The following is a 27,997-nucleotide window of genomic DNA, read 5'->3' on the forward strand; positions in this document are numbered from 1 at the left end:
TTGTATCCCTTCTATGACAGTTATTATATTCAGTTCATATGAATCTTGAATCTAACATAGCACTAAGAACAAAAAATGTTTGCAAACAAAATACATTTGTGAATAGTAGCGATAACACAGCTAAATATATTTTCTAAGAACATTTTTCTAATATTTCCATTACATTCTCTGAACATTTTTTTTTTTAATGTGAATGTTGAGGGAACATTTCAACCAATCTGAACAGACTATTCCAGAGACTGACAGCCACACACAAAAAAAATTATTAACGTGTCAGACCGACTTTATATCATGTTTATATTTTCCTAGTTGACGTCATTGGTGCTTTGTTCACCATCAAAATCGCTGCATGCAAAGTAAAACATTAAAGCTTCCAGGTTGCTTTCTTTTTCCTTTCATTTGAACAGACCTTTTACACATTAATCGCAGCTGCAGCCCAGATGCCCAAAGAAGAACCTGAATCTGACTGTTGTGAGGAAATGATACCTGAAGAGAGGAAATGATACCTACGTTCCAAGCATTCTAACTAGATGTGTGAAAAGCAAGAGTCGTAACAGGAAAGCCTTTGGTTTCTGATAAGAACACTGTCCTAAGCAAGGGTCAGGTAATGACGTTTGAGAGGAAGCACATCTGACAGTCGTAGGAAAGATGTCAGACAACACACACACACCCACATACATAACAGCTTTATGGGAAGAGCAGTAACCGTCTGGAAGGGAATATTAAAATATTTCAACTGAATCTGTGAAATCTATCAACGTAAACTTTGAGTCACATTGAAATTTGCAGTATGAGAGATGCAGCATTTTGCAGAACACAAAATAGGATATTTTGAAAATGTCTCTTTATAGTTTTTTTTCTTTCTTTCTTCAATATAATGAATAAACTCTAGTGTTGTTTTGAACCCCATTGACTTTCAGTGAATGAAAAAAAGCAGTTGGAACAATCTAAACTCAACAGACTTCCACTGAATTTGACATTGTTAACAATAAAGGTTCTTTACTGGCATTTATAGTTCCAAGAAGAACTTTTAACATCCATGAAACCTTTCCATTGCTCAAAAGGTTCTTTATAGTGAAAGGGGTTCTTTAAATTATTGAAGGTGCCCTAGATTCAAAAATTGAAATTTACCTCAGCATAGTTGAATAACAAGAGTTCAGTACATGAAATGACATACAGTGAGTCTCAAACTCCATTGTTTCCTCCTTCTTATATAAATCTCATTTGTTTAGAAGACCTCCAAAGAATAGGCGAATCTCAACATAACAGACTGTTACGTAACAGTCGGGGTGTGTACGCCCCCAACATTTGCATATACCAGCCCATGTTCAAAGCATTACACAAGGGCAGCGTCTGGATCTGTGCACAGCTGAATCATCAGACTAGGTAAGCAAGCAAGAACAATAGCGAAAAATGGCAGATGGAGCAATAATAACTGACATGATCCATGATATCATGATTTTTTTAGTGATATTTAGGGTCCGAGCACCGATGGTGTGAGGACCCTATTGGAATTGCTCCGTTTATTGTAAATTGTTTTTCTAAATGTTTTGTTAGCATGTTGGTAATGTACTGTTAAATGTGGTTAAAGTTACCATCGTTTCTTAATGTATTCACGGAGTCAAGAGCCGTCGTTATTTTCATTATTAAACACTTGCAGTCTGTATAATTCATAAACACAACTTCATTCTTTATAAATCTCTCCAACAGTGTGTAATGTTAGCGTTAGCCACAGAGCACAGCCTCAAACTCATTCAGAATCAAATGTAAACATCCAAATAAATACTATACTTACGCGATTAGACATGCTGCATGACGAACACTTTGTAAAGATCCATTTTGAGGGTTATATTAGCTGTTTGAACTTCTTTTTATGTTGTTTAAGGCAAGCGCGAGCTCTTGGGGCGTGGAGCACGAGAATTAAAGGGGCCGCACACCCTAAATCGGCGCATTTATAATGATGCTCAAAAATAGGCAGTTAAAAAAAAATTATAATTTGTTCATATGTCTATCTGGTGTTTTTAACATGCTTCAAGACAAACCATGTGCAAATTCATAAGTCAACACCATTGATGAGTATTTTATCTTTAAAACTGCAGTAAACCAAAGACAGTCTCAAACCCGTGGTGTTTGTCATGAATCGCTGGTGTTTCTGACGTCACAAACCTTGTAACGCATGCTGTATGATGTATATTACGATGTTATGATGAACTATATGCCTTTCTCCACTCACGTTCTGAGTTGTTCAAAGCGTTTCTATGGATTCTGATTGTTAGAAGGCATCTGTCTGACTCGTGAATGTGAACATGGTTTGTGTAACATTAGCAACACATTAACTGTTTGATAATGTAGTCAAGCAAAACACTAATCATATTAATTACCGTTATGTGTCTGGCGTTGTAAAAAGCGATACCATTGTGCAGCATTTACCTCAGTAAGTTGACGGAGTGCACGTGCAAGTGAGTGGAGGCGGGGCTAATTATCATATTCATAGATCCGTGTATATTAAATGAGGCAAGGGTGTAGAGTTACATTCAAGCTATTTTTAATATGTAATTTTGGTGATCAAAGATGAGTTTTAAGGGATAAAATTATTGACTACAGGGGGACTTTAAGAAATGCTCAGTGAAATGTTCTTTGGAGAACCAAAAATGGATCTTCTATAGGCATTGTTGTGAAAAAAAAAACCCTTTTGGAACCTTTATTTATAAAATGCCATCACATATTCCTTAAATGTAAGTTGAAAAAGCATTTTTCATTCAGCTACCAGTAAGAATTTCATTCTCTCAGCTCCATTTAACAATTAACCATATCCAATTACAATTACATTACACAAATTTCCCCCCAAAATTCGTTTGGAAAATATGAAACAGTGAACAGTTTTCATATGATCATGGACCTGTGCTAATGATTATCATGTAGCCATTGCAGCTTATAAATACGTGCATGTCATTATTTAGGAGCATGGATGTTGTTTTATCAAATTTATATAATATTCTGAAACTAGATCAGTATCACTCAGTTGACAAGGTTACTGGAAACTGAATTCAAATATTTAAAATATACCCTTGGTCCTAATAAGACTAAAATAGCAACAACCCTGTTCCATTACTGGAGTTCATGCCTTAAAATAAACGAGAACAAATAAATACAGGACAAGGGATAGATTCACTGCAGCAGCTCCTAACATGTGGCCAGCAGAGTCAATATTTTTAACGGATATTCTGCTTTTTAGCAAGCAGAGAAGATCTATCTCCACAACCTTCAACTCACTGAAAGCCACTTTCACTTTCTAACAGAACACAAAAGTATTGGTATGAAAAAGCATAAGAATCAGGAAATGCAAAGGAAATGCTTGATCAAATAATGATATGTTCAAACCACATTTAGTTAGGATATGAATCATATTCAATAAGTTTAGAGTGATAGCAAAAAGGTGATTTTATTTCAGAAGGCGTCATTGAGTCATGAACATCAAACAGGGGTGCATGTAAGAAGCCACACATGAAAGTAAATAGACGTAAATAAATGACGAATGGAAAAAAGAATGTTTTTACATCTGCTCAAAAGCTTTACATCTCTATCCATGTCTTAATACACACTGAGGGATTTATAGAGAGAGTGGTGCTACCACATTCTCAAGCACTGTTCCAGCAGACTGATGTATGACACATTTAATGGGATGTTTTTGCTGGTTGGGAAACAGAAAAAGGCCCATGTGGCTTCACGTAGGGTTAGAGTAGCTGGATTAAGCCAAGTTAAACAGGAGTTGTTGTTTAGGAACTGCTCTAACAGCAGCGGATTTAAAAGAACTGTGTTAAATGTAATGCTTTAGGCATGCAGTAGCTGTTATGTTGCATACTTAAGTCTTTTTGTACATGGTTTATGATCAATTTACTCAATATAAGGAAAAACATGTGGCAAGAAAATTCTTAGCAGTGCATTCAAATATGCTAATTCAACAAAGATAAACATGTCATGAATAAAAGATTCTTAGTTTGATGAGAGATGCAATTGACATATGCTGAACATGATATACACAAGATGTGTCACCCTAACATTCGTAGCAACTTATTATTCCTATCTGATTTTAGGGTAAAATCACGTTATGCATAGTTAGGCATAGCAGTCTACACTGAGAAATTAGCAGAGTGTGTGGTCCATCTCCACTTAAAGGGATAGTTCACCCAAAAATGAAAATTCCCCTCAAACTTACCCTCAACCTGTATACATTTCTTTGTCCTGTTGAACACAAAGGAAGATATTTAGGAGATAGTTTGTAACCAGGCCGTCTACCATTGACTTCCATAGTAGGGAAAAAAATACGATGGAATTCAATGGTGCCCCAGAAGAGTCAAATTTCCCACATTCTTCAAAATATTTTCCTTTGTGTTCAATAGAACAAAGAAATTAGAACAACCTGAGGGTGAGTAAATGATGACAGAATTTTCATTTTTCGGTGAACTATCCCTTTAACACAGGCACCTCACCTGTGACGCTCTGCTGACATCTAGTGGCCAACTACTGTAAGCTATGCAGTTTACACGTCTAATAATAGGCTATTTTCAGCCCCGGTTGGCAAATAAATCATCCTTAACATCTTCTAACAATAGCAGAAAATAATTATTAAAGTAAATCCTGTTTCTGAAAATTGTTTGTTTGTTTGAAGTAGCCTATTGTAGACACTACACTGAGGTGAGTGATCCAGCTCTGGTATCCTATCCACACGAGGGGGCCCATGTTTAACATTTGGGACGACCAGGAATTTAAATAGTAAATCCGTTCAAAAATTGATTATTTTACATCATTGAGCAATTCATCCAGTCACTGAAATCGCCGATTGGCAACAGGGGTGGGCAAGTTGGGCAACTCTCTTTTCTGCAGGGCTCAAACCCTAATAAAACACATCTGATCAAGCTAATTAAGGTCTTCAGGATTAGAAAGCTACAGGCAGGAGAGTTTGATCAGCACTTGTCTTGGAGCTAAACCTAGCAGGAAAGTGGATCTTGAGGGCCAGAGTTGTCCAGCTGTTCTAAAGTATGCTATTTTTCGATCAAGTTTTATTAACACTGTAACTTCATTTTTCTAATTCAGTTTGTTGCTTTTCAGTTTATATGGCTAAACCTTTTTCGAATATTTTTGACAAAACTGTCATACAATCGAGTCGTCAACATAGCCTATTCCATACCTTTTATTTGCATTAGGCTATTTATGCTGTTCTTATATTTACTTTTCGGTCCAGGTGTAAAGGTTCACTTCAAATGTATTCGGCTCACTAATGTTTTCAGGTCATTTCTAAACTACTCGATTCAGTCCGATTCGTGACCGAGTTTGTGAATCGGTTCATTCATCGGAAAGATCAAAGAACGGTTCGATCGTGAACATAACTGGGTAGTCCTATATCTATTGTTACCTATCATTTTCTTATAGATTCTCGATTGGATTCTTGTTGTATACTGAACTGTACATTCATACATTAGGAATGTATGCTGACTACAAACTAAAATTATTTGAGGCTTTCCTTCCTGGTCTAGTCAGTCTTTACGCAACAACAGTAACGAAGTTGTGAAACTGGCCAGACTCTTCCTTATGTCACACATAGCCTACGAAATCTCGTCTAGTTCATAAAACAAGTCAGTTTGGTAAACCTTTACCCAAACCATATACAAGTGCAACGTCACGCAAATAGAACGCTTCCGACGCGTTCGAGAATCTCGCGTCGCGTCTCTGTCAGTAGTGTAGATGTGGCGTTACTGTATTGCTTAAAAGCTTGTAATAGGATTCCGGTTTAATCTCTTCGCGAGGCTTAGATCAGGTGCGCTTTATCAGTTTGGTTTGCTTGGTTATTGTTGTCCCACTCGTTGAGAGTGTTTAGTTGGCTTACTGCTCGATGATGTAGAGGCGGGTTCATACATTATCTGTTCATAAGGCGTGTTCTTTGTCCGCGCGTGTATAATAGTAACCCGCGAGGGGAAGCTGAACTTCGCTTCTTGAGCTCGCAGGTTCCGGAGAGTGTGTGTTCAAGTTCGGCTATAGCTATTTACGCTTCGTGTCAAGACAATGGCTGAAAAGAGTGGAAAACCAGCATTTGACAAACCTAAGGTTAGTAGTGTCATTACTGTTGTTGTTAATATATAGGAATACTTTTGGGGTGGAATTCTGTTCTAACAAATTCGTGTACTGTAAAAGCATAATCACCACACATTAAAATGCCAACATTTATGTCCTGATAAATGTAGATTAAAAGCCATCTTAAATCTGATGCTTAATAATAATTAAAACAATGATAAAAGGGGAAGACTTAATGGTAAAGATATTTTAATTGTAAACATATCTTTTTATTTTAAGTAAAAAAGGAAAAAAATATCATGAAATAATTGAAACATTCATACAAATGGTTAGAGACATCCTTTTAACAGTAGACGTTGTTGGTGATTGCAGCTGGTGCATCAGTAGGCCTATTCTAACAGTGATGAACATAATGCATTGGCCACATACAGTGACACAGGAGCGATGAAGGAACGCTCCATGTTCACACTTCTCATCCTTCCAGGGAGATACACAAAAGAGCATTGTAACTGCCCTTTGGAGTTATTACACTGACTCAGCAAGCAGAAGTCAGCCTAGAGAACTGATACCATATGCTTGCCGATAAGCAAATAATCTGTGGAAGTGTCAACTGTGAGAGTTGACAAAGTGTCTCCCCTGTACTGTTCTTATTACAATGACATTGTGCAGGTGGAGGACTCGCAGCTGCATCATTAAAAGCAGAATTTAAGCCTTATTCTTATTGCGATACCATTGTCATCTTTTTTTTCCCCCATTATGTTTTGTGATTGATCCATTAAATAATCAAGAATTGGATATTAATTAGATTTTAACCTACACTTTTGTCAGCAGTATAATGTGAGAAGCTGCCCTGGTAATACACAGCATTCTCTTGCGGTGACTCATTGTAAACACATTAAAAATGCCATAATCAGTTGTTTAATTTGTGTTCAAGAGGGCAATTTGATTGTGATTTGTAATAGCAAATTAACAAAGAGCTGCAATTATTGTAGGTGGTAAACGATTTACCATTCCTTGACTAAATCACACCCTTCATAATACTTGCTTTATCAGAAATTCAACAGATTAAATAACACTTGACAGGCAGTAATTTCCACAATTTATCAACTACCCAAGACTTTGTTCCACAACTACTGATTACATGATTATACAAAGTGAAACACAGAAAGGTCACAGAACTTGATTGTTTTAACTGCCAAATGACAATAAGTGCTTTATCCAGCCTGAGTGACATATTAGGATACACCTTCACCTATATTGTTAGAACAACACTGAATCACTCATCTATACACAAATACAACTTAACAACAAGACAGTATTTTGATAAACTATGCAGCATTTAAATGGTTAGTTCACCCAAAAATGAAAATAATGTCATTAATTACCCTCATTTCGTTCCACACCCGTAAGACCTTCGTTCATCTTCGGAACACAAATTAAGGTATATTTAATGAAATCCAACAGGTATATGGCTCGTCCATAGACAGCAATATAATCAACACTTTCAGGGTCCAGAAAGGTAGTAAAGACATCGTTAAAATAGTTCACGTGACTGCAGTGGTTTAACCTTAAATGTTATGAATACTTTTTTTGCGCAAAAACAAAACAAAACTTAACGACTTTATTCAACAATATCTTCTCTTCCAGGTTGTACGTCAGAACGGCGACTCATTATTAGCCGGCTCCTGCGTCAGCATCACACGCATGCGTCGTGCTGCTCACGTGATCAGCTTTGGCCAATACTGAGCCGGCATTCAGACGTAAACATGGAAACCTTCACTGTGCTTACTGCGTCAACTGCGTAAGGATAATGACAGGGAAGAGAAGAGATTATTGAATAAAGTCTTTATTTGTGTTTTGTTTTTGCACACAAAAAGTATTCTTGTTGCTTCATAAAATTAACCCTTTGAGCGGTCCGGTCCCACATGTGGGATTTCGAACGTTCAGCGACATCACATAACTGCCAGATTCAAACTGTGCTTTCGGGCTCTGGCTGCGAGACGCACGCGCGCAGCTCTTGTCGTATATCACAACTATGCAGTGTTTTCAGCCACATAACGTTTCTTTTAAGGTTTCAGACGTTTAAATACACATAAGCACCATTAAAACAATATATTTAGAGTTTATAAAATACACACTGATGTCAGACATCAGTGGAAGGAGCAATAACAATCCATTCAAATATAATTTGCCGACATTTATTCATATCAGACACACATAATGGGCCCAAGTAACTATAAAGTTTATTCTATTATTCTTCCAGTTCACCAGCAACTTACTTGCATATATTTCGGGAGAAACGGATGAATTCACCTGCTGTAAATCCGACTGACAGGACTCTGTGAACTGCAGCGCAAACTAAGATGGCGGCGCGTTATAGATCAAGATAAAGATCATTTATAAAGGCTTTTAAACGACAAAACACACTCACTTACACATATTTGAGGATCGGGATATCAGATAGTTGATGACATGGTAAGCAAGTTTGTGAATATTTTAAATAAACAAGGAAAAACAACATAATAGCGATCCATCTGTCATACAGTGTTATTGTGGCTGCGTTCAGCGCTCGTGACACGCAAGACGCGTCGCTATGGAAACATTAAAGGCAAAAGTTCTAAAATAACGGTCGCCTTAAAAAAACTCACTCTGGGGGGACAGTTAGAATACTTTAAACTCACGCTCGAAAGGGTTAAGTTTGAACCACTGCAGTCACAAAGACTGTTTTAACAATGTCTTTACTAACTTTCTGGACCTTGAAAGTGGTGATTATATTGCTAGACGAGTCATATACTTCTCGGATTTCGTCAAAAATATTTTAATTTGTGTCCTGAAGATGAACGAAGGTCTTACGGGTTTGGAGCAACATGAGGGTGAGTAATTAATGACAGAAATTTCATTTTTGGGTGAACTAACGTTAATCCTTTAAGAGTCATTTGATTTCATAATGTGAATAGTTGCAAGCAGGTCAATCTTATAAATATTTCAACGCAATGCCGTCCATGCATATTCAACCCCACCCTCTTACCCAGTGACATTAATATTAGACCAACTGCAGTAGTTGTTTGCAAGGCACATATGAACGATTCAAGTATAAAGGGGTTGTCAACTTAAGCTAGACAATACAGTTTTTCCACTGAACGTCTTCCTTTTGATATTTGAGCACGGCGACGGCTCACATGATGGCGAGCAAAATAACTGTGGTAGAGCATGTGAGAAACTATTTATCATAATATTGGACATACAGAATGATTTTGCAGCATTAATGCATACTTTTGGGAGCTTTTCTATTCAGCAAATTGTTTATTTTATGAATTAAACTGACTGCAAGAAGACCCATGTAGATTAGAGAGCGCCTGAAGAAAATATTCTCTCACTGCAATCCCATTGGGCCTTGTGCTCTGTTAACCTGATCCGAGTAACTGAGCTAAAGACCAGTGAAAGCACTAGAGGTGACATCATCCTTCTGCCAAAGACACACAATGTCTTGCAGAAAATGGTTTTAATAACCCTGAAAATGAATCACATTATTCTGGAACGTTTAGATATGAAACTGTTTACCAGCATTTAAGGCAGTTAAAGATGCCATCGAACGTTTTTTTACAAGATGTAATATAAGTCTAAGGTGTCCCCTGAATTTGTCTGTAAAGTTTCAGCTCAAAATACCCCATAGATTTTTTTTTAATTAATTTTTTTAACTGCTTATTTTGGGGCATAATTAGAAATGCGCCGATTCATGCTGCGACCCCTTTAAATGCTCGCGCTCTCCGCCCACAGAGCTCGCGTTTGCCTTAAACAGTGCATAAACAAAGTTCACACAGCTAATATAACCCTCAAAATGGATCTTTACAAAGTGTTCGTCGTGCAGCATGTCTAATCACGTAAGTATGGTATTTATTTGGATGTTTACATTTGATTCTGAATGAGTTTGAGGTTTTGCTTCGTGGCTAAAGCTAACATTACACACTGTTGGAGAGATTTATAAAGAATGAAGTTGTGTCTGCATTATACAGACTGCAAGTGTTTAAAAATGAAAATAACGTCAGTCTTGGTTCCGTGAATACAGTAAGAAACGATGGTAACTTTAACCACATTTAACAGTACATTAGCAACATGCTAACGAAACATTTAGAAAGACAATTTACAAATATCACTAAAAATATCAAGATCATGTCAGTTATTATTGCTCCATCTGCCATTTTTCACTGTTGTTCTTGCTTGCTTACCTAGTCTGATGATTCAGCTGTGCACATCCAGACGTTAATACTGGCTGCCCTTGTCTAATGCCTCGATCATGGGCTGGCATATGCAAATATTGGGGGCGTACATATTAATGATCCCGACTGTTACGTAACAGTCGGTGTTATGTTGAGATTCGCCTGTTCTTCTTAAACAAATGAGATTTATAAGGAGGAGGAAACAATGGAGTTTGAGACTCGCTGTATGTCATTTCCATGTACTGAACTCTTGTTATTTAACTATGCCAATATAAATTCAATTTTTAATTCTAGGGCACCTTTAAAGCCTCACTTTAGTCTGAGTGAGCAGCCGACACTGCACTTTTTTACTGAAAACGAAAATAAAGAAGAGTTTTATTTCCTTGTATCAAGGCCAGTTTGCTTTGAGATTATGTATATTTATCAGGCGCCTCAAATTTCAAAGCATGTGTATTTCCATCATTGAACTGTGCTGAAGGTGTTGATATTTTATGTAAAAAGCTGCTTGCAGTCGCACGCCACCTTTTTCTCGAGTGGTGGAGGAAGGGACTTAATACTCTGCAGTGTACTCTCCCGTGTCCGGCTGGTGTCTGGAGATCACACTGCATAATTAGTGTGGATGTCTTTCAGTATCTGGTTCCTATCATGCTCATGAGGGTCTGTTCCGTGGCATCTTCTGTGTATTATAGCATTGAGAAAATATGATTCACTCAACAGCCATTACTTAGGTTTTTAGGTTGTTGAGCAGTTCGATCAAAGATGTGGTGATGCTGTTAGCACACGTGCACAAAGATCCTATGACCCTTTTTCTCTCCTAATCATTTCCTAAACTCCCCACTTCCCCAAAATTGGTCTCTGATTACACACTAAGGCAGTATATGAAAAAAAATGTTAAAAACTAAGCAAATAGCATTGTGATTAGTAAACTATTGTAATACAGTGTTGTGAATTCTTTATGCTTTAGTTACAGTGTTGGGGAAATCACTTCTAAAAGTAATGCTTTACAATATCGCATTACTCCCTAAAAAAGTAACTAATTGCGTAAGTTACTTTTTATGAAAAGTAATGTGTAACGTTACTTTTGTGTTTTTTTTCTCACCTGGGCTAGGCATGTTTGTTTTTTTATATACAAGTTCTTTTTTTGGCAAATTTTAAAGGCCCTTTCACACCAAAACTAAAAAAAAAAATAAGCCTCATGCTGAAGGAATTGAAAATTCAGGCATGTACAGTACAGGGTGCAGCTCAAACAAATCTTTCAGCTTGTGCTGCCATTCTGGATCGCAGAAGAATGAGATGCATGAGATGAAAAAAAAAAAAAAAAAAAAAAATCACTACAGCAATGATTTCATCATCAAAGGTCAGCAGCAAAGACATTGGTTAATAAAGTAAGATTAAATACATAAAGTATATTTGTGTTATTTAACATCTTTAATTGTTGTAGGTTTGCGTAATATTCTGAGTGCGCATTTCACTGTTTTTATTCATCACTGCAGCCCTGTGCATCTGCAGCAGACACAACATTGGGATGTCAGAAGTACATGATGACAACAAAAGAACTGATGAATCATTTTTTGAATCAGTTCACAAAAATGAACTGAAATGACGAGGCAAATATACTACTTTCATACCCAAATACAATGTGAAAAAGAAAGCACAATCCAAAATCTTTCAGCAGTTTTTAAAATTGAGATGGCACACTAAATTGTTACTGGTTTGGGAATCCCCTGCTGAGGATTATTATTATTATTATCTTAACTGCTTTTAATTGGCTTTTTGCTCACTTGTAAACAGAAAATTTACATTTAAAATGACACATATACAGTAAGATAATACAAATATAATTTCCCTCACCTAGCCTATAACTTGAAGTAAACGTGTTAAGAGCGCGTTGGGCCGTTTAGCGAAGCTGACTGCTGTAGCCTAGCCTATATGATGTCCATTCTTCCTTCATTTTTAATTAGTAGATACTGTTTGAATGATAGCTTGGTAAATTTGTTGGCGATCAAATATTCAATATGGCTACTCTACATAATTAAGATAGTTGATACATTATCAGCACAGCGGTAGGAGTTCAAATAAATATCATGTAATTTAGCCCACGTCTCTTCGATGATTGGTTGATATACCAAAGAGAGGCTAGCCTCCCCTGCAATGTTTCTTTTCTCAACTCTCCTAAGCGCTGAATGTTAAACACTCGATGGTGATTGACTAATTTTTTACCAACTGAGGTACAAGATACAGCCTGTCTTTGGGTGTGCCTCTCCCTCTCCTTCACTATCCCCTTAGCGGTTGTAATCGGGCAGATTCCACCCTTTCGTGAAAGAACAGCGGTGCTTTCGATTTCAGTAACATGTTATGGTCTTACAAACAAAAAATACACATTCTAAAACATGAAATTAAATGAATAACCCTGAATTTTATTAACATTATATCATCTTCTCCCATTTTCACCTCAATTTTGGGTAGGCTGTGCCTCCCCTGACGAGCCACCACTATCTTTATTCAGTGATTAAACACTATCCTCCGGTTTTACAGACAGGGCTTAAGATAGTCCCAGACTGAAATGCATGTTTGAGCTGTTTTAATGAAAGCAACTTGCACTGACATATCTTAAAATATATCAGTGCCATTGTTTGTCTCAAGATGAACACCAGTGTTTTTTTCAAGTGTACGTTTACAAAAGCTACTTAAATTTCCTAATTAAACTAAGGTCTAATCCTGGCTTAATCTAAGCCCTGTCTGTGAACCCAGGTCTTGGTGTTACAGTCTTGTTCGGTTTCGTTTTTACTCATGGTTTTCTTTGTCACTGTTTTGCCCGTGTGTTCTAGTTCTTCATTAGTCATCATGGTTTCTGATTAGTTCTCACTTGTTCCTTTTTTCATTAATCATCTAGCCCTATGCATTTAAGCCCTCTGGTTTCCTCTGTTCTCATTATTGTTTCTGGATTATCGTTCTCTCTGATTATTAAAGGCATCATTAGTTGTCATTCTGCGTCACGCATCTGTCTTTGTGGATTTAATTACACATGCTCACATTGACGCTATGAGAGCAGTTGATCCCACATGGAGGGTTTTTGCATTCTCCAACGGATAAGACTTAATAGTTTTTTTTTTTCTTTATGGTTTGCCTCTATCCTCATTGCTATTTGTTTCACAGCTGCTGGTGAAGTGATGTCACAATTTAATTTGGTCATCTGTCAGGACAACTCACCATGCGCTCAGTACATCTCAGCAGACTGGAGCCATCACATTCACTTCTCTCAGAGCCGTCCCTGGCATCCCTGGCCTTTCCACCGAACTCATTTCACCCAGTCGTGCATTCCACATTCTAGATGCGCTCCACGATGAGCATTTCACAGCTGCGCGAGAAGGAGACTTCACTAACTATTTGAATATGACAGGCTGAAAGCTGAGCTCAAAGTATTTCCAAATGTGCTTCTGCTCTGTGGTATTAACAAGCGTCTCTGTAATTCATTGCGACATTAGTCACATGGATCAGTGGTGTGAAAAAAGTACATTAAAATACAGATGTATTTTATTGCTGCTCCTTTATCTTTGCAGGTTGAGCTACACGTGCATCTTGATGGTGCTATTCGAATAAAGACCATTGTGGATGTAGCAAAGTAAGTGACATGCATTCCAATCCCCTTGTCAGATAAATCCTTTGTTGCTATTTTTTCTATGGAATACAGAAAGTATAATATTCATGATTTGTATTATTGTTGTTGTTTTTGAAAATAGCATTTGTGTGTTATATTTCAAGCTTTCTGAAACTGAAGGAACAATCCCAAATTTAAGTCATTATTAACTTAACATTATGAACTACTTGCACTGATTGTATAGATTTATACACTGACTTATCTTTTTAACCCATGGTCACTATAAACAATGAACTTGTGACCTGCTTTAGTGAGTTTTTGGCCAAGAAATAAAGATTTTGGAATGCCTAAAGGGTTTTTCCTGGGTCAAAAATAGTCTTCGGTGGTGGCAGACGAACACGGTCATCCACACACACGGTAAAAAGAACCATGCCCATGTGAACTAAGAGCCCAGTACTGACAATAAATCCAAAATAAATGCAAAGAAACCGTTTGTAATATTAATTATCCTATTTATTCTTGAAAGAAAAAATAATTTGTCGGGGGTCAGAATTCGGCAGCAACACCGATACTGCAGAATGGCAGGTGTCGTCACATTAATTAATTAAATAAATCTTAGTTTGGGAGGGATAGATTAATTTTGGCAACCACCAAAATATTTACCAACAGGAAAAAACCCTGGCCTAGGTAAATAGATACTATGATACAGTATTTCTATGGTCTTTCAAAGCTCTAACCAGTGCCCTCTGCTGTAACTGTGTCTCAGGCGGCGGGGAATCACTCTACCTGCGAGCAGTGAAGAGGAAATGAGACAGTTGTGCGTAGTCCATGAGCCGACCACACTCACAGAATTCCTTGGCAAGTTCAGTCACTTCATGCATGCCATTGCGTAAGTAGTTGTGCTGAGAAAAGATCTGCTGACTCTAAATAATTTGTGTTTTGGATTTGCTTGAAGATTTTGCATGGAATGGAAGCCTTATTATTAAAACTGCATGGAAAGCAGGAATAATAAAGTATATAATGTTTTTCCAAAGATTTTATGAAATGATTAATTTTTTCCCCCCTTAAGCTTCTGCACCAACAACAGTTATATTTAAGTTTTTTTTTCCAGGACTATTCTCATTCAAAGAAATAAAAAGTCTATAATTGTGTGTGTGATTGTCACAAAGATTCAGATGTTCAGACTGAGTTGATTTGGCAGTTCTTTTTGGACTGTGTAGGAGTTTTGAAAGTTACAAAGTTAGGACGCTCAAAGTTCAATGCAAAGGGAGATATTTTCTTTTACAGAAATCACTTTTTAAGGACTACAACAAATGGCTGGTAGGAACTACAACAAGCTTCTTCCTGGGTTGGTGACATCACAAACCCCAAAATTTACATAAACCCTGCCCCTGGGAACACGCAACAAAGGGGGTGAGGCCATGTTGGGCTGCTTTAGAAAAGAGAAAGAGTTGTTGTAGTAGAGTGTTGTTACCATGCCGTCATCTTACGCCGGACTGCTTCACAAACGAGGGTCAATTCAACGCTGGATTTGCACAAAAGATTAACATGATGGCACATGCTAGTCAATGAGTTGAATCAACTCCACAGCAACTACATAAATTTATCCACAAACTGCTCAGAAATGTCCAGATGCATTCTAAAAGTTGTAACTTCTTACTTTACAACTATTACAGGCTTACTGATAATCGTCATTTTGACTGTGTGAGATTCTCCAGCTTTGTTATTGAGCAACTGAAGCGCAAGCTGTTAAAGCTCCGCCCTCTTCTGGAAATGGCACCGGGAGGTGCAGCTCATTTGCATTTAAAGGGACACACACAAAAATGGCGTGTTTTTGCGCACACCCAAATAGGGGCAAATTTGACAAGCTATAATAAATTATATGTGGGGTATTTTGAGCTGAAACTTCACAGACACATTATGGGGACACCAGAGACGTATATTACATCTTGTCAAAGGGGCATTATAGGTCCTCTTTAACTCAATCATTCACACAAATCTGAAGCATCACTCAAGTGATTAATAAGTGAGTGAGTGAGTCTGGTGGTGGATACACCCTCAAGGGTATAGTATCCTTTCTGATGTCCAGCGTACATCTTTGCATGCAGCTCATGTCACACCTTCACCACGCGTCACTATAGCAACGGACATATAACCTCTGCATAGGCTTTTCTGTTGTCCTTGCACACAGTCCTCTCAACAAGAGTCAGATAATATGGCATTTTCTACTTGTTTCCACTCAGATTCATGGACATGAGAGTTAAATGCTTTTGAAATGAAGACATGAAAAGCAGTGCCACCAGCAGTTTTGTAGGCAGGCAGCTGACAAGCGTCATTGAAAAGGAACCTCTAGTCCTTGGAAGCTTTAAAAGGGACTTTTTTTTTTTTTTTCTTTCTTTTTTTTTTTACAGCATGTGCCTCCCGCACAACAACATGGGGAACTCACTGGCTGTTTTGGCACCCACTAGACTCTTTATTGTCCAGTGCTTTAAACAGGCTCAATGCATGTCATGTGGTGTAAACTGGAAACATGCTTTGTTGATGGCCCTTTTATTTAGCACTTTCAAGCATAATGTGAGAGAGGGAACTCAAAAAAAAAAAAAAAAAAAAAAAACTCTGTGCCAGTGAGCTGATTAAAAAAGTATCATAGCATAAGTGTTACAGAGTTGTAAAAATGATTATGGCATTTGCTATCTTGCAGTTGTGGGTGTTCTTGGAATAAGTGCATGGTTATGCAATAAATAAGGTTTGGTTCATTCAGTCAGTTTCTAACATAACGTCTCTTTAAAGCATGTGTTATCTTTGTCCATTGATAAAGAAGAAAAACATTTATAACATACTGCAACTGTAACATTTATACATCAACCTGGATTATGTTTCAGTTTGGGGCACTTTTGACAACTAAAAAAAAAAAGAAACTACAGTTCAAAAGTTTTGGGGTCAGTAAGATTAAAAAAAAGAAAAAAAAATTGAATTTGTATTCAGCAAGGATGCATTAAATTGTTTAAAAGTGACAGTAAAGACATGTCAAATAAATGCTGTTCTTTTGAACTTTCTATTAATCAAATTAAATATGTATCACAATTTCCACAAAAATATTAAGCAGCACAACTGTTTTCCACAGAATGTTTCTTGAGCACCAAGTCAGCAAATCAGAACGATTCCTGAAGGATCATGTGACACTGAAGACTGGAGTAATGATGCTGAAATTTCAACTTTGCCAAACAAAGTGTCTATTTACACTAAGTGCAAATAGCGCCCCTTGTTGGCAAACGCTATTTACACTAGCTCCGCCCACCAAATGTCTGGTTGGGCCACTCAAATTTGAAAAAAGACATTCGGTATTCAACATCTTCAGTGGTTCAGCAGGCGCAAGTAATGGTGCGTTCACGCGGCCTCGTAATTCCTGTAGTTACAAAATTCTAGTTTGTAAAAAGCGTTCACGTCCTCGTAGAGCTCGTAATTACAGCTTGTAAGCTGGGAGTTTTCTAAAAGCTCCCAGATGTACCACCTGACCGCTGTAGATTGATTTATTAGGCGTTGATAGTGGTGCCATGGAAACGCATAATTCCCAGTATAAGGACCAAACGGACGTGAACAGCTCCGAATATAACGTCATGTGTTGTTATTTCAAGATTCCGGTAAATACGAGGTGACGTGAATGCAGCTTAAGGCTCGCGGCTTGGCTTTTAGCGTGATCGACGCGTGTTCGAATCCACCTTTTGCCGAGCTCGCATTTATTTTTAATAAAAATGAAAAAAAATTCTAAAAGTGGAAATAAACTGCGAACGAGTGTTTAATAATATTAAAAGTGTTTATTGGGTAGGATTAGGGAAAGGTGTAGGGAGGGTTTTTATCCTCCCAATAAGTTTTTATTCTCTCCAAATAATTCACAATATTGCTTTTTTTTACTGTATGTTTGATTAAATACATGCAGCCTTGTTGAGCATAAGAACAATTAAAAAATATCTTGCTGTCCCAAAATTTTGAATGGTAGAACTTAAAGGTGCTAAAGAGGATGTTTTGTTTTATACATTTTTACAATATTACTTGAAACTGTCTTTACTAACTGATAAAAGACTATTTATTAGGTGCACTGAAAGGAATAATATTAATATACATCATCTGTGCACGAGGTAGGGCCTTAAAAACATCAGCCAAGCGTTGATCGCGTAAACGATTGGCCCTCTGGCTTGTCAATCACTGCCATGACGTTCCTTGTGCGAGACGTGAGCAGCTGCGCGCTCCAGTAACTTTCCACACTCCACAGGCGCCGCATGGAATGTTTTTGTCAGGAGACAGGAGTAACAACTGCAGATTATGAGTTACCTGCGGTGAGTCCGACATAATGAATCCACTAACACGACACAGCGAATGCCGGTGGTAAACACTCGTTTTCCAATACTCGTGCACGTGTTTTGGGAGGCGTTCCTCGAAATGAGCTGTGAAGGAGGGGGGTTGTTCTTACGCATGCGCTCATTTCAAAAACTCACTAACAGTCTTTGGTTTCTCAGTAGACAAAAAGATCCTCTTTAGCACCTTTAATTAAAGAGACACTATAAAAAGGTTTAAATCTATTAGAATTTATCATTTAAAACTACAATGTTCTTTATTATTTTCATTTCTTCTTTTTTTTTTTCAAATCATGGACAGAAAAGTTGAATCACCCAGTATTTCAAAGCTCATTATAAGGCAGTAAAGAGCAAGTCAGCTCAGTTGTAACACTTTACACTTAACTGTGACAGTTAAAGCTCTAGGTTTTTTTCCAATGATCTCATTACCTTTAGCAACCTACAAATGAGGAAACCAACAACATAAGCTATTCTAGGAGGAAGTAACACGAGAAGTCGTGAGAAGTGTCACAATACAACATTTCTCTGAAAAGTGTATATCTATATTAGCTCCAATTAGCTCATTCAATAATTTCATATAGTTTCTAAAAGTCATTTATTTCATATCAATGATGAGTCCAACACATTTCTCAAAGATAGTGAGGAGTAGGGGGTGTGTTTTCATGGTGTCTTATCTTTTCCTTGTTCCATCTGCAGAGGGGACAGAGAGGCCATCAAGAGAATAGCTTATGAGTTTGTAGAGACAAAAGCCAAAGAGGGAGTGATCTATGTTGAAGCCAGATACTGCCCTCATCTACTGGCCAACAAGGGAGTGGATCCTCTAGAATGGGAACAAAAACCGTATGTGTACCATATTTGCTGTTTTATTGCTTGGATTATTTATTGTCCTTATGTTACAATGATCAAACTGGTTTGCATTTTCTCTTGCACAATAACACTGTTCTTGGCTTTGTTCTCTCTTCCTCCCAGAGGAGACATCACTCCCGATGTGGTGGTGGACCTGGTGAACCAGGGATTTAAGGAGGGAGAGAAGGCCTTCAAAACCAAAGCCAGGTCCATTCTGTGCTGCATGCGCCACAAGCCAAGTAATGCACTTTCACCTCTCGCTCACCCACCCCCACCCAGTGTGCTGTGTGTTTGAGAGGACACGCCTTACTGTCATCCTTCATTTAAAACCCATTAATCCACAGCCGCTCTCTGTCATGATCAGTGGTGCTTAATCATCACAACCATATTGCCCAAACCTTCCTCCTACAGATTAGCTTAGATTTTTTTGTTTCCATCTTAAATTCAGTCAAGATGTGCTGTTTGGAAATGCTGTAGTGAATTTGGAACCATTGGTGATTCGTGCTGTGGGTTTTGTAAAATAGAGACAATATTCTGGTAACTTTTGATAACAGATTTGTCATGTACACTACCATTCAAAGGTTTGGGGTTAGTGGTAAGATCTTTTAATGTTTTTTTTTTTTTTTTTTTTTTTTAAAAAGAAGTCTCTTATGCGCACCTAGGCTGCATTTATTTAATCAAAACTACATTAAAAACAGTAATACAACTTAAAATAATTGTTTTGTATTTAAATTTCCTGTGATGGCAATGCTGAATTTTCAGTAGCCCTTACTCCAGTCTTCGGTGTCACATGATCCTTAAGAAATCATTCTAAGGTCCATTCACACCTAGGACAATAACGATATAGGTCTAAAAATCGTTCTAAATATAAAAGAATAGCAGAGTGCAAACCACAACAATAACGATGTCGTCACAGAGAAACGACATCATTGGAATCAATTCCAGAACGATTTTTTCCAGCTGATGAACAGTAAAAACATTGACAGCCAATCAGAATTCATTCTGCTTTAAGAGCATGAGCATTTAAAGCGGAAGACGACATAACAGCAGTGCGCGCTTATAATAAACACGATATTGTTCGCTCATGTGGATGCTATATTGTTATAGTTATTTTTGTAGTTATCGTTCTTGGTGTGAATGGACCTTAATAATGGAAGGTTTTTTTCAGTATGCTTTGATGGAAAGGAACAGCATTTCTTTGAAACATTTTTTGTAACATTATAAATGTATTTTCTGTCACTTTTGATCAATTTAATGCATCCTTGCTGAATAAAAGTATTAATTAATAAATAAAATTAAAAAAAAACTCATCACAGACTTTTGAACAGTAGTATAAAAGGAAGCACCACTTCTAAAGTTCAGATTAATTTTGAGGAAAGCAAATCAATATAACATTACATATACAATATAAACATACATATATAGTTTTAATATATATATTATTTATTTATTTATTAAATCCATCATGAAAACAAGTTATCAAAAATATTAAAAATGCATGGATTCATTTAGGCCTAACATTAACTAACAGGTTAAGTAAAATATAATTAATATATAGGTAAATATAGTGCATATATTTAGCTAAACAGCTTTTTTGAAGTAAATGTAATACTACGTGACATACTGTTTTACTGACATCTTTCCACGGTTGAAACACTAAGTTGTACTGTATCTTTCAACATACCATGTTATGCCACAATCAAAAAGCGTCAAAACGGCATTTATTGTTTGAATTTCGTGATAAATTGGAGAGAATTTGAAAGATAATAATTACTTTCGATAAGAAACAGTGCTAAGTGGTTAATGTTGGTTAAAAAATAGGTTAGGCTAAAAAGCATTACTGTGCATGCCCCCTTCTGGATTGGAGTGTGGATCGCCTGTATTCGTCGTCATACTGTGTGAATCGAACCGCGACATCTGTACCATGACGGTTCGGGACGAACACATGTACCGTTACACCCCTAGTATAATATATTACATTATATTATAATATGTATGTAATACATACATACATACATACATATATATATATACATACAATTATTGGCTCATATATACAGCATGCATCAGAAATTATAATACACCCAAATCAATGACTGTTATAATCTAATGCTTATTGTCGCTGTAGATTGGTCTATGGAAGTGGTTGAGCTGTGTAAGAAGTATTGTAAAGATGGAGTTGTGGCTATAGACCTAGCAGGAGATGAATCCCTCGACTGTGAGGCGTACCCAGGACACAGGAGAGCATTTGAGGTAAGAACACATACATACATACTTCACATAAGCTGCATTTGAAAATGTTTCAAGCATGGGAAACCATAAAAAGTAGATCTCAGTAGATAATCTAGTGAGAGTGCAAACTCATCTTTATTAGGCCTGTTATGAAACTGCCTGCACAGGATTCGCTGAATTTGAAAGAACACGCATGATAATTGGATATGTCTTATCAACAAATAGTTTTGTCAAGATATTCTTTTCCTTGACTTCCCTGAAAAAAGGTAATACTTTTGGCTATTTGAAGGACTTTACATATACAAGTCTAACATCATAGTAAAACTATTTGATTAGTTGAAGTATTTAAAACTTAAAGAGATTTAACAGTACTTTGTTGATTTTGGAAACCCTTATAAAATACATAATTTAGATAACACAGACACAGAGACATCCGTTTGTACCATTAGCGTGCCAAGAGCCGAAGCAGAGATGTTCAGGAAACAAAACACATTCTTTATCATCCCATGATCTAAACTGACTATTACACACACAGTGTTTGAAAGCCATATCTTTTGTTTAATGAAACAAACACAAGGTAATACATACTACAGATGCTGCAGGGCTGTATTTGTCCTACATGCTGTTTTTTCTCAATTTGCAGAAAAACAGGCAGTGTTCTAGCTGTGAATTTACTGCGAGTTTTGTTTTTGACAGGAAGCAGTCAGAAGTGAGGTGCACAGAACTGTGCATGCGGGAGAAGTGGGCTCTGCCAGTGTGGTGAAGGAGGTACAACTTTCCACTTTTGCTCAGCATTTGCAATAGCAAAACACACTAACCACACAAAATGTGCTTCTCAAAGAAACATGTTTCTCCATCTGCTTTCTGTTGTACATCTGCTTTCTGTTGATTGAAAATTGTGTAACAGTGCTGAGTCTGTTTTTAACTATCAGCTTTAGATTGATTCTGTGATTAAATTCTGTTTGTGAAGTGCATTTCTCTCCCAAGTACTAAATCACATTGCAGATATTAAAAAAAAAAAAAAAAAAAAAAAAACCCACAACTGCTCAGCTCATTTTTCAAAATGTCACGCCACAAAGAACACCCTTGTTTCTGAATACATTTGCCAACCCTTCTCATAATGTGCATTCCCTTCGCAGGCTGTGGACGTTCTGAAAGCAGAACGCATTGGACATGGATACCACACGCTTGAAGATCCAGTGCTGTACAAACAACTGCTCCAACAAAACATGCATTTTGAGGTGAGAGCTGATGGCAACTTTTCAGAAATCACTTGGAGATACACATCCACATACATTTACATAATTAGCCTGATAAAAATGCCATTATCGTGCATGACTTTACAATGTGTCATGTAGATCTGCATGTTGCACTGGACTCCAGTCTTGGTCAAAGTGCTCATATACAATAAAGGCCTGATATTAGGATCAATAACAGTAGCATTTGCAAAGAATGACTATAAAGCTTTTCTCAGAACTAATTTTACTAAGAAATTAATATTTTTATTCAGCAAGGATGCATTAAATTGATCAAAAGAGACAGTGAAGGCATTTATAATGTTACAAAATATTTCAAATAAATTCTGTTCTTTTGAACTTTATATTTACCAAATAATCCTATAGAAAAATGTATTGTGGTTTCCACAAAAATATTGTTTTACTGTATTTTTGATCAAATAAATGCAGTCTTGGTGAGCATAAGAGACTTAAAAACATCTTACAAACACTTAAAAAAAAAAAGAATTTGAACTTAAACAGTAGTATGAATACAAATTCATTCCTAAATCTTATATCAGCCTCGACCAGTTGAATAGGACACAAGGATAGACATCAAACTGCTCTTTTAATTATTTCAAATAAACAATATAATAAGGTTTTATTAAAAAACATACATTTTTAAGACTTTTTTTAGATCTTACATTTTGATATTAAATCAACTATAGTTATTATAGAATTGTTCAATAGTCTATACAGTATTTAATGCAATTATATTAGAAGTAACCAATTAAATTACAGTAACTATTTAAATTACACACATTTGCTTGTATATTGCGCACTTGGATGTTAGTTATATCTTTGGAAATATCTGACACATAATCAGAGCTTGTTGCATACATGATTATGGCCACTTAACCTGATATCATATTTACGTAACTGCAGGTTAGTTCATTAGCTTTGTTCCATGGTCTGAACTAGGTGTGTCAGATTAGTGAGACACATGAAAGTTGCATTGAAGGGGCCCTGGACAGAAACGGGACTGAGAAACAGTGGAGGATTTCCTGAAATGTAAACACATACTGCCCTCTAGTGGACAGTTTAGTAAACATCGTGTTTATACATGTCACTGTACAGTCTTAGTATACTAATATTTATATTTCTGCTACAAGAGTATTTATGAGATGTTTAAAGGAGGTTAATGATCTACACCATGTTGCATCATCACTGTGATCTTGATGGCGTTTGTGTGTCGTCTTGTTTTAGATGTGCCCTGTCTCTAGCAGACTGACAGGAGCCTGTGACCCAGACTTCACTAAACATCCTCTCATCACGTGAGAATATATTTATTTACTTCGTTCATTTCTTAATGCATGTTCCTGGTTTTATTGTGAACAATTTATTGGTGCATGTTATTCCACTTTTCCATTATCACATAGGCCACTTGGCATATTAGATGATGTCAACAAATAGCTATTTTAGCACTGTTTTAGCAAACTCCCATTTGGTCCGACTTCATTTCTAGTGCGTATAACATTCACTTTTTTCACCTAATTCATTCCCAAAAGATAAAATAAAATGTGCATTTTTCATAATTGACTATCGTGTTTCACTCAGACATGCGTCATTACAGAAGTAAATTGGGCAGTTAAGCCCTGGGTATACTTAGTTTGTTTTTTTTGTTTTTTTGAACGCACAGCCTTGCAAAGTATTCACTTGACTCGTACTCATACACAGGCGTTCGACGCATGCGCAGTTTTGAGCAATCTCTCGCCACGAGTTTCAACCCATGTAAATATCTTTGTATTCTTTCATGCTAGAGTTGTACAAATGAGGGTACTTTCTCACCTCTTTGCACAATCTGTCGTCTATATAGGCCTACGTTGTCGCTGTGGTTCTGTAGCTTGCATGCATTCTAGTCTGTTCTGTTTATGCAGTTTTTCCTTTGACTACCTATGAATCGAAGCCCCCAGGGCATGGTTGCCACCTTGTGGATAAAGTAATTACTGCAAAAAAATTAAATGTGCATGTGCAACCTGCACATACAAAGTACACGTTTACAAAAATCTGGTGGTGCGCATACAGAACCCGCGTACTCTTCTGATGATGAAATTCGCATCGCGCGCACTGTACGCTGACCCTCACGTACGCGTACAAAAAAGTGAAGTATACTTTGGGCTTTAGAGCTTTTCACACTGTGCTTAACCACGGGTTATCCTTGTTCTAAGCCCCGTTTTTAACCTCGGGAAATGTAACATTTCACACTCATAATTTGTAAGGTGTGTATATAAGGTGTGTTCACACTTAGCGGCTTTGGTAAAATTAAAGCGAACTCGGGAGCGATTGCTCTGTTAGTGCGGTTTATTTAAATAAGTGCTGCCATCTGAACCCTTGTGCACACCAAAGAAGCAGACAGAGACACCTGAAAAGATGGGTCTCGGTCCACTTCCAAACGAACTCTGGTGCAGTTCAACTGAAATATGAACCAAAAACAGTACATAATGTCACAAGATGCGACCCTAAAAAGGACAGAATGCTCAAGCTTACCTGTTTTTTTTTCTCGACATAGGAACTATGTTGCCCATTACAGTTCGGTACAGGCATCAGAAATGCCATCTCATTGCAGCAGATCTTCGTTTGTTTGTGCAACGGAGGAATTTCTGGTGCCGTTTTGAATTTTATAAGCTCTTTGTGAGTTCTCAGCTGGTTAAAATACCATCATACTGTATGTACGCATACAACAAGACATTTGTCCCCTCAAACACTGAAATGGCTATTTATATACAACGTACAACATTTCTGTGACTGTCCAAATCAAGTGAATTTAAGCCACTTGACTGGCTGGCTGTTGCTAAGCATCTAGCCATAACATGCCAATACTCCATTGTTTCACACCGGAGCAGGGTTTCATAACCCCGGATACAAAGCAGAGTTAACCCCGCTTCTAAATTACAAGTGTGAAATAGGGGTGTGACGAGACCAGTATCTCACGAGACGAGACGAGACTCGAGATTGAGTTCACGAGACGAGACAAGATTTTTACAGACTATTTTTAAGAAATCCTCAATGGCGAAATACATGACTAGAAAAATATTCTACAGGTGTATTTGAAATGTTTTAACTAATCATCTTGTAATGAATGTCATTTCAGTTCTACTTTCTGAGTATGAATTATCATATGCAGTAAAAGACAACAATTCTCAAGTACTGTAAAAGGTTTTGCCACTAACTCAACTGACTGACTTCTCTTCTGTATGATTTCAGTCTCTTCAGACCTTACTGTACATGATTTATGAGCTTCTACAACTTTAGACCTCCTAACTGAACTCCTTTCCACAAACTGATGATAGAAATAAAAACAGTATGAATAAAAATGGTAACACTTTACAATAAGGTCTCATTTATTAACATTAATGTATTAACCAACATCAACTAACAATGAGCAATATATTTGCTACAGTATTTATTAATCTTTGTTTATGTTAGTTAATAAAAATAGTCATTCATTGTTAGTTCATGATAGTTCACAGTGCATTAATTAATGTTAACAAATGAAACCTTATTGTTTGTGCTTAATAAGATTAAGAGAAACTGTTATTCGTTTTTATAGTAACACATTACAGTAACCATAATCACACTCTCAATGTTCAAAGTGCATGTAAGACCAAATTTTTCTTTGATACAGAACTAAGAGATGGTTACAACTACACTGCCCAGCCTAAAATAGCTTTCATATTGAGAGATATTTGCATTCATCAGGGAGCCGCTTTCAAATGCGGGGTATTGAAATCACGCGCGCGCGCGTTTACTTTCACTTTCAGCGATCGCGTGTAAAGGGGCGGTCACACTGCACTTTTCGTTCCATTGACTTCCATTCAAACGCATGCGAATGCGTCAGACCGGAAACGCAAGCTCGTGCGAAAAATTTAGACCGTGACGTCATATCACGACCGTTACAGCATCCGAAAAAATTTCGCACGTTCAAAGTCTAGTGTGACCGCAGTGTAACTCTGTGAATATGGAGCGGCGGCGGCCGTTATCCAACTGAATTAAATGTTTTTTTATTTAAATACAAAGCAAAACGACAGTGGAGGCATAATGTAAACGTACAGGGAGTGCAGAATTATTAGGCAAGTTGATTTTCTGATCATATTTTTTTCCCAAGCACATTTTACCAATTCCAATCCACATCAATCTTAATAACTACTATTAATATTGTTTTTAATCATTTATAAGTGATATATAATTGTTCATGAAGGCTGGAAATGAAAAATGCCTTATATTCAGGTGTGCAGAATTATTAGGCAAGTTTTCTTTTTACCAGGGTTAAGTGCAGTGTGAAAAGCCCTAACCCAGGATTGGGTTTAGAATGGCCCAGAGTTAAATAGTTTAAGTGTGAAAGCCCTGTTTTGTGTTTCAGATTCAAGAAGGACAAAGCTAACTACTCCTTGAACACAGATGATCCTACCATCTTTGACTCCACCATTAACTCTGACTATCAGGTGGTGCAGCAATACATGGACTTCACTGAAGAAGAATTCAAGAGACTGGTGAGACACAATTTGCCAAAAACAAACAAACAAAAAAAAAACCAACATACTCTGTAATGGAGTCCAAGATGCCCATATCAAGGTGAAAACAATTTTAATTATCCTGTCTGCTTCACTTCCCACAGAATATAAATGCAGCCAAGTCCTGCTTCCTTCCTGAGGACGAGAAGAAGGAGCTTCTTGATCAACTCTATAAGGCCTATGACATGCTGGAAAGCACCAGCTTTTGAGCGCAGCACTGTTGTAAACAATTTTGCAGCGAACAGAGCCTTGAGACATTTGCCTTTTCACAAGTGAATGTGGGTCCTGATTCCTTGAAACCTGGAGATCTCATACAATTTAATATTTACACAAAAATAATAAAGACCATAAATACAAAGATTTAACTTTAGACTTGCTGTTTGTCAAAATATATGTTACATGTGTCATTTAGCTACTGTACATTTCATTAACCACTGTTATAGCAATACTGATTTTCACCAAATGCTGTTGCCTTTCAACTACATTAACATTTTTCCTCAGGTATTGTAATGTATGTAGCCTAAACATGAAATATCGGTCTTATTTCATATTTCTCAAGCAAAAACCACTATACTTTATGCTCTTCTCAATATACGCACAGAATATAACCATAGTATAAAGAAGAAAAAATTCATTAAGCTTTCATGTACAAAGGGTGCTATAAAATTTAGTACTTCAGCTGTATTTTACAGTTGTATAAGAATGTATAAACCCAAAACATTAAACCAGAATATGATCTTTTGTATGGTGCTTATCTGATGTATATTGTATAACCTATGCATTATATAAACCTTTGGGTAACATGCCTATTAATATTATAGTTATTATTAGATGTTACCAGGTTTGATGATGAAATGCTGTGCAAAAGCCCTTTAAATTTTGTCGTTGCTTTGTTCTA

General features: G+C 36.9%; 1 protein-coding gene across 1 annotated transcript; it reads left to right on the forward strand.

Moving 5' to 3' along the window:
* The first annotated feature begins 5,559 nt into the window (after positions 1-5,559).
* Positions 5,560-27,840, forward strand: ada (adenosine deaminase). The gene is made up of 11 exons (XM_048177406.1): positions 5,560-6,102; positions 13,847-13,908; positions 14,651-14,773; positions 18,933-19,076; positions 19,206-19,321; positions 21,211-21,335; positions 22,011-22,082; positions 22,454-22,555; positions 23,795-23,862; positions 26,949-27,078; positions 27,204-27,840. The coding sequence occupies exons 1-11, from the start codon at positions 6,061-6,063 to the stop codon at positions 27,306-27,308; spliced, it is 1,089 nt and encodes a 362-aa protein (XP_048033363.1). The 5' UTR covers positions 5,560-6,060; the 3' UTR covers positions 27,309-27,840.
* Positions 27,841-27,997: the final 157 nt, after the last annotated feature.

The sequence above is a fragment of the Megalobrama amblycephala genome, linkage group LG24 (assembly GCF_018812025.1).
Source record: "Megalobrama amblycephala isolate DHTTF-2021 linkage group LG24, ASM1881202v1, whole genome shotgun sequence".
Classification (NCBI taxonomy): domain Eukaryota; kingdom Metazoa; phylum Chordata; class Actinopteri; order Cypriniformes; family Xenocyprididae; genus Megalobrama; species Megalobrama amblycephala.

What these genes read in the sequence shown, in the direction of transcription:
- ada (XM_048177406.1), top strand. Translation starts at nt 6,061, where the DNA reads ATGGCTGAAAAGAGTGGAAAACCAGCATTTGACAAACCTAAG. An exon ending in CACTTCATGCATGCCATTGC is followed by an intron (nt 14,774 to 18,932) that starts GTAAGTAGTTGT and finishes TTCCATCTGCAG; the next exon opens with AGGGGACAGAGAGGCCATCA. An exon ending in ACTAAACATCCTCTCATCAC is followed by an intron (nt 23,863 to 26,948) that starts GTGAGAATATAT and finishes TTTGTGTTTCAG; the next exon opens with ATTCAAGAAGGACAAAGCTA.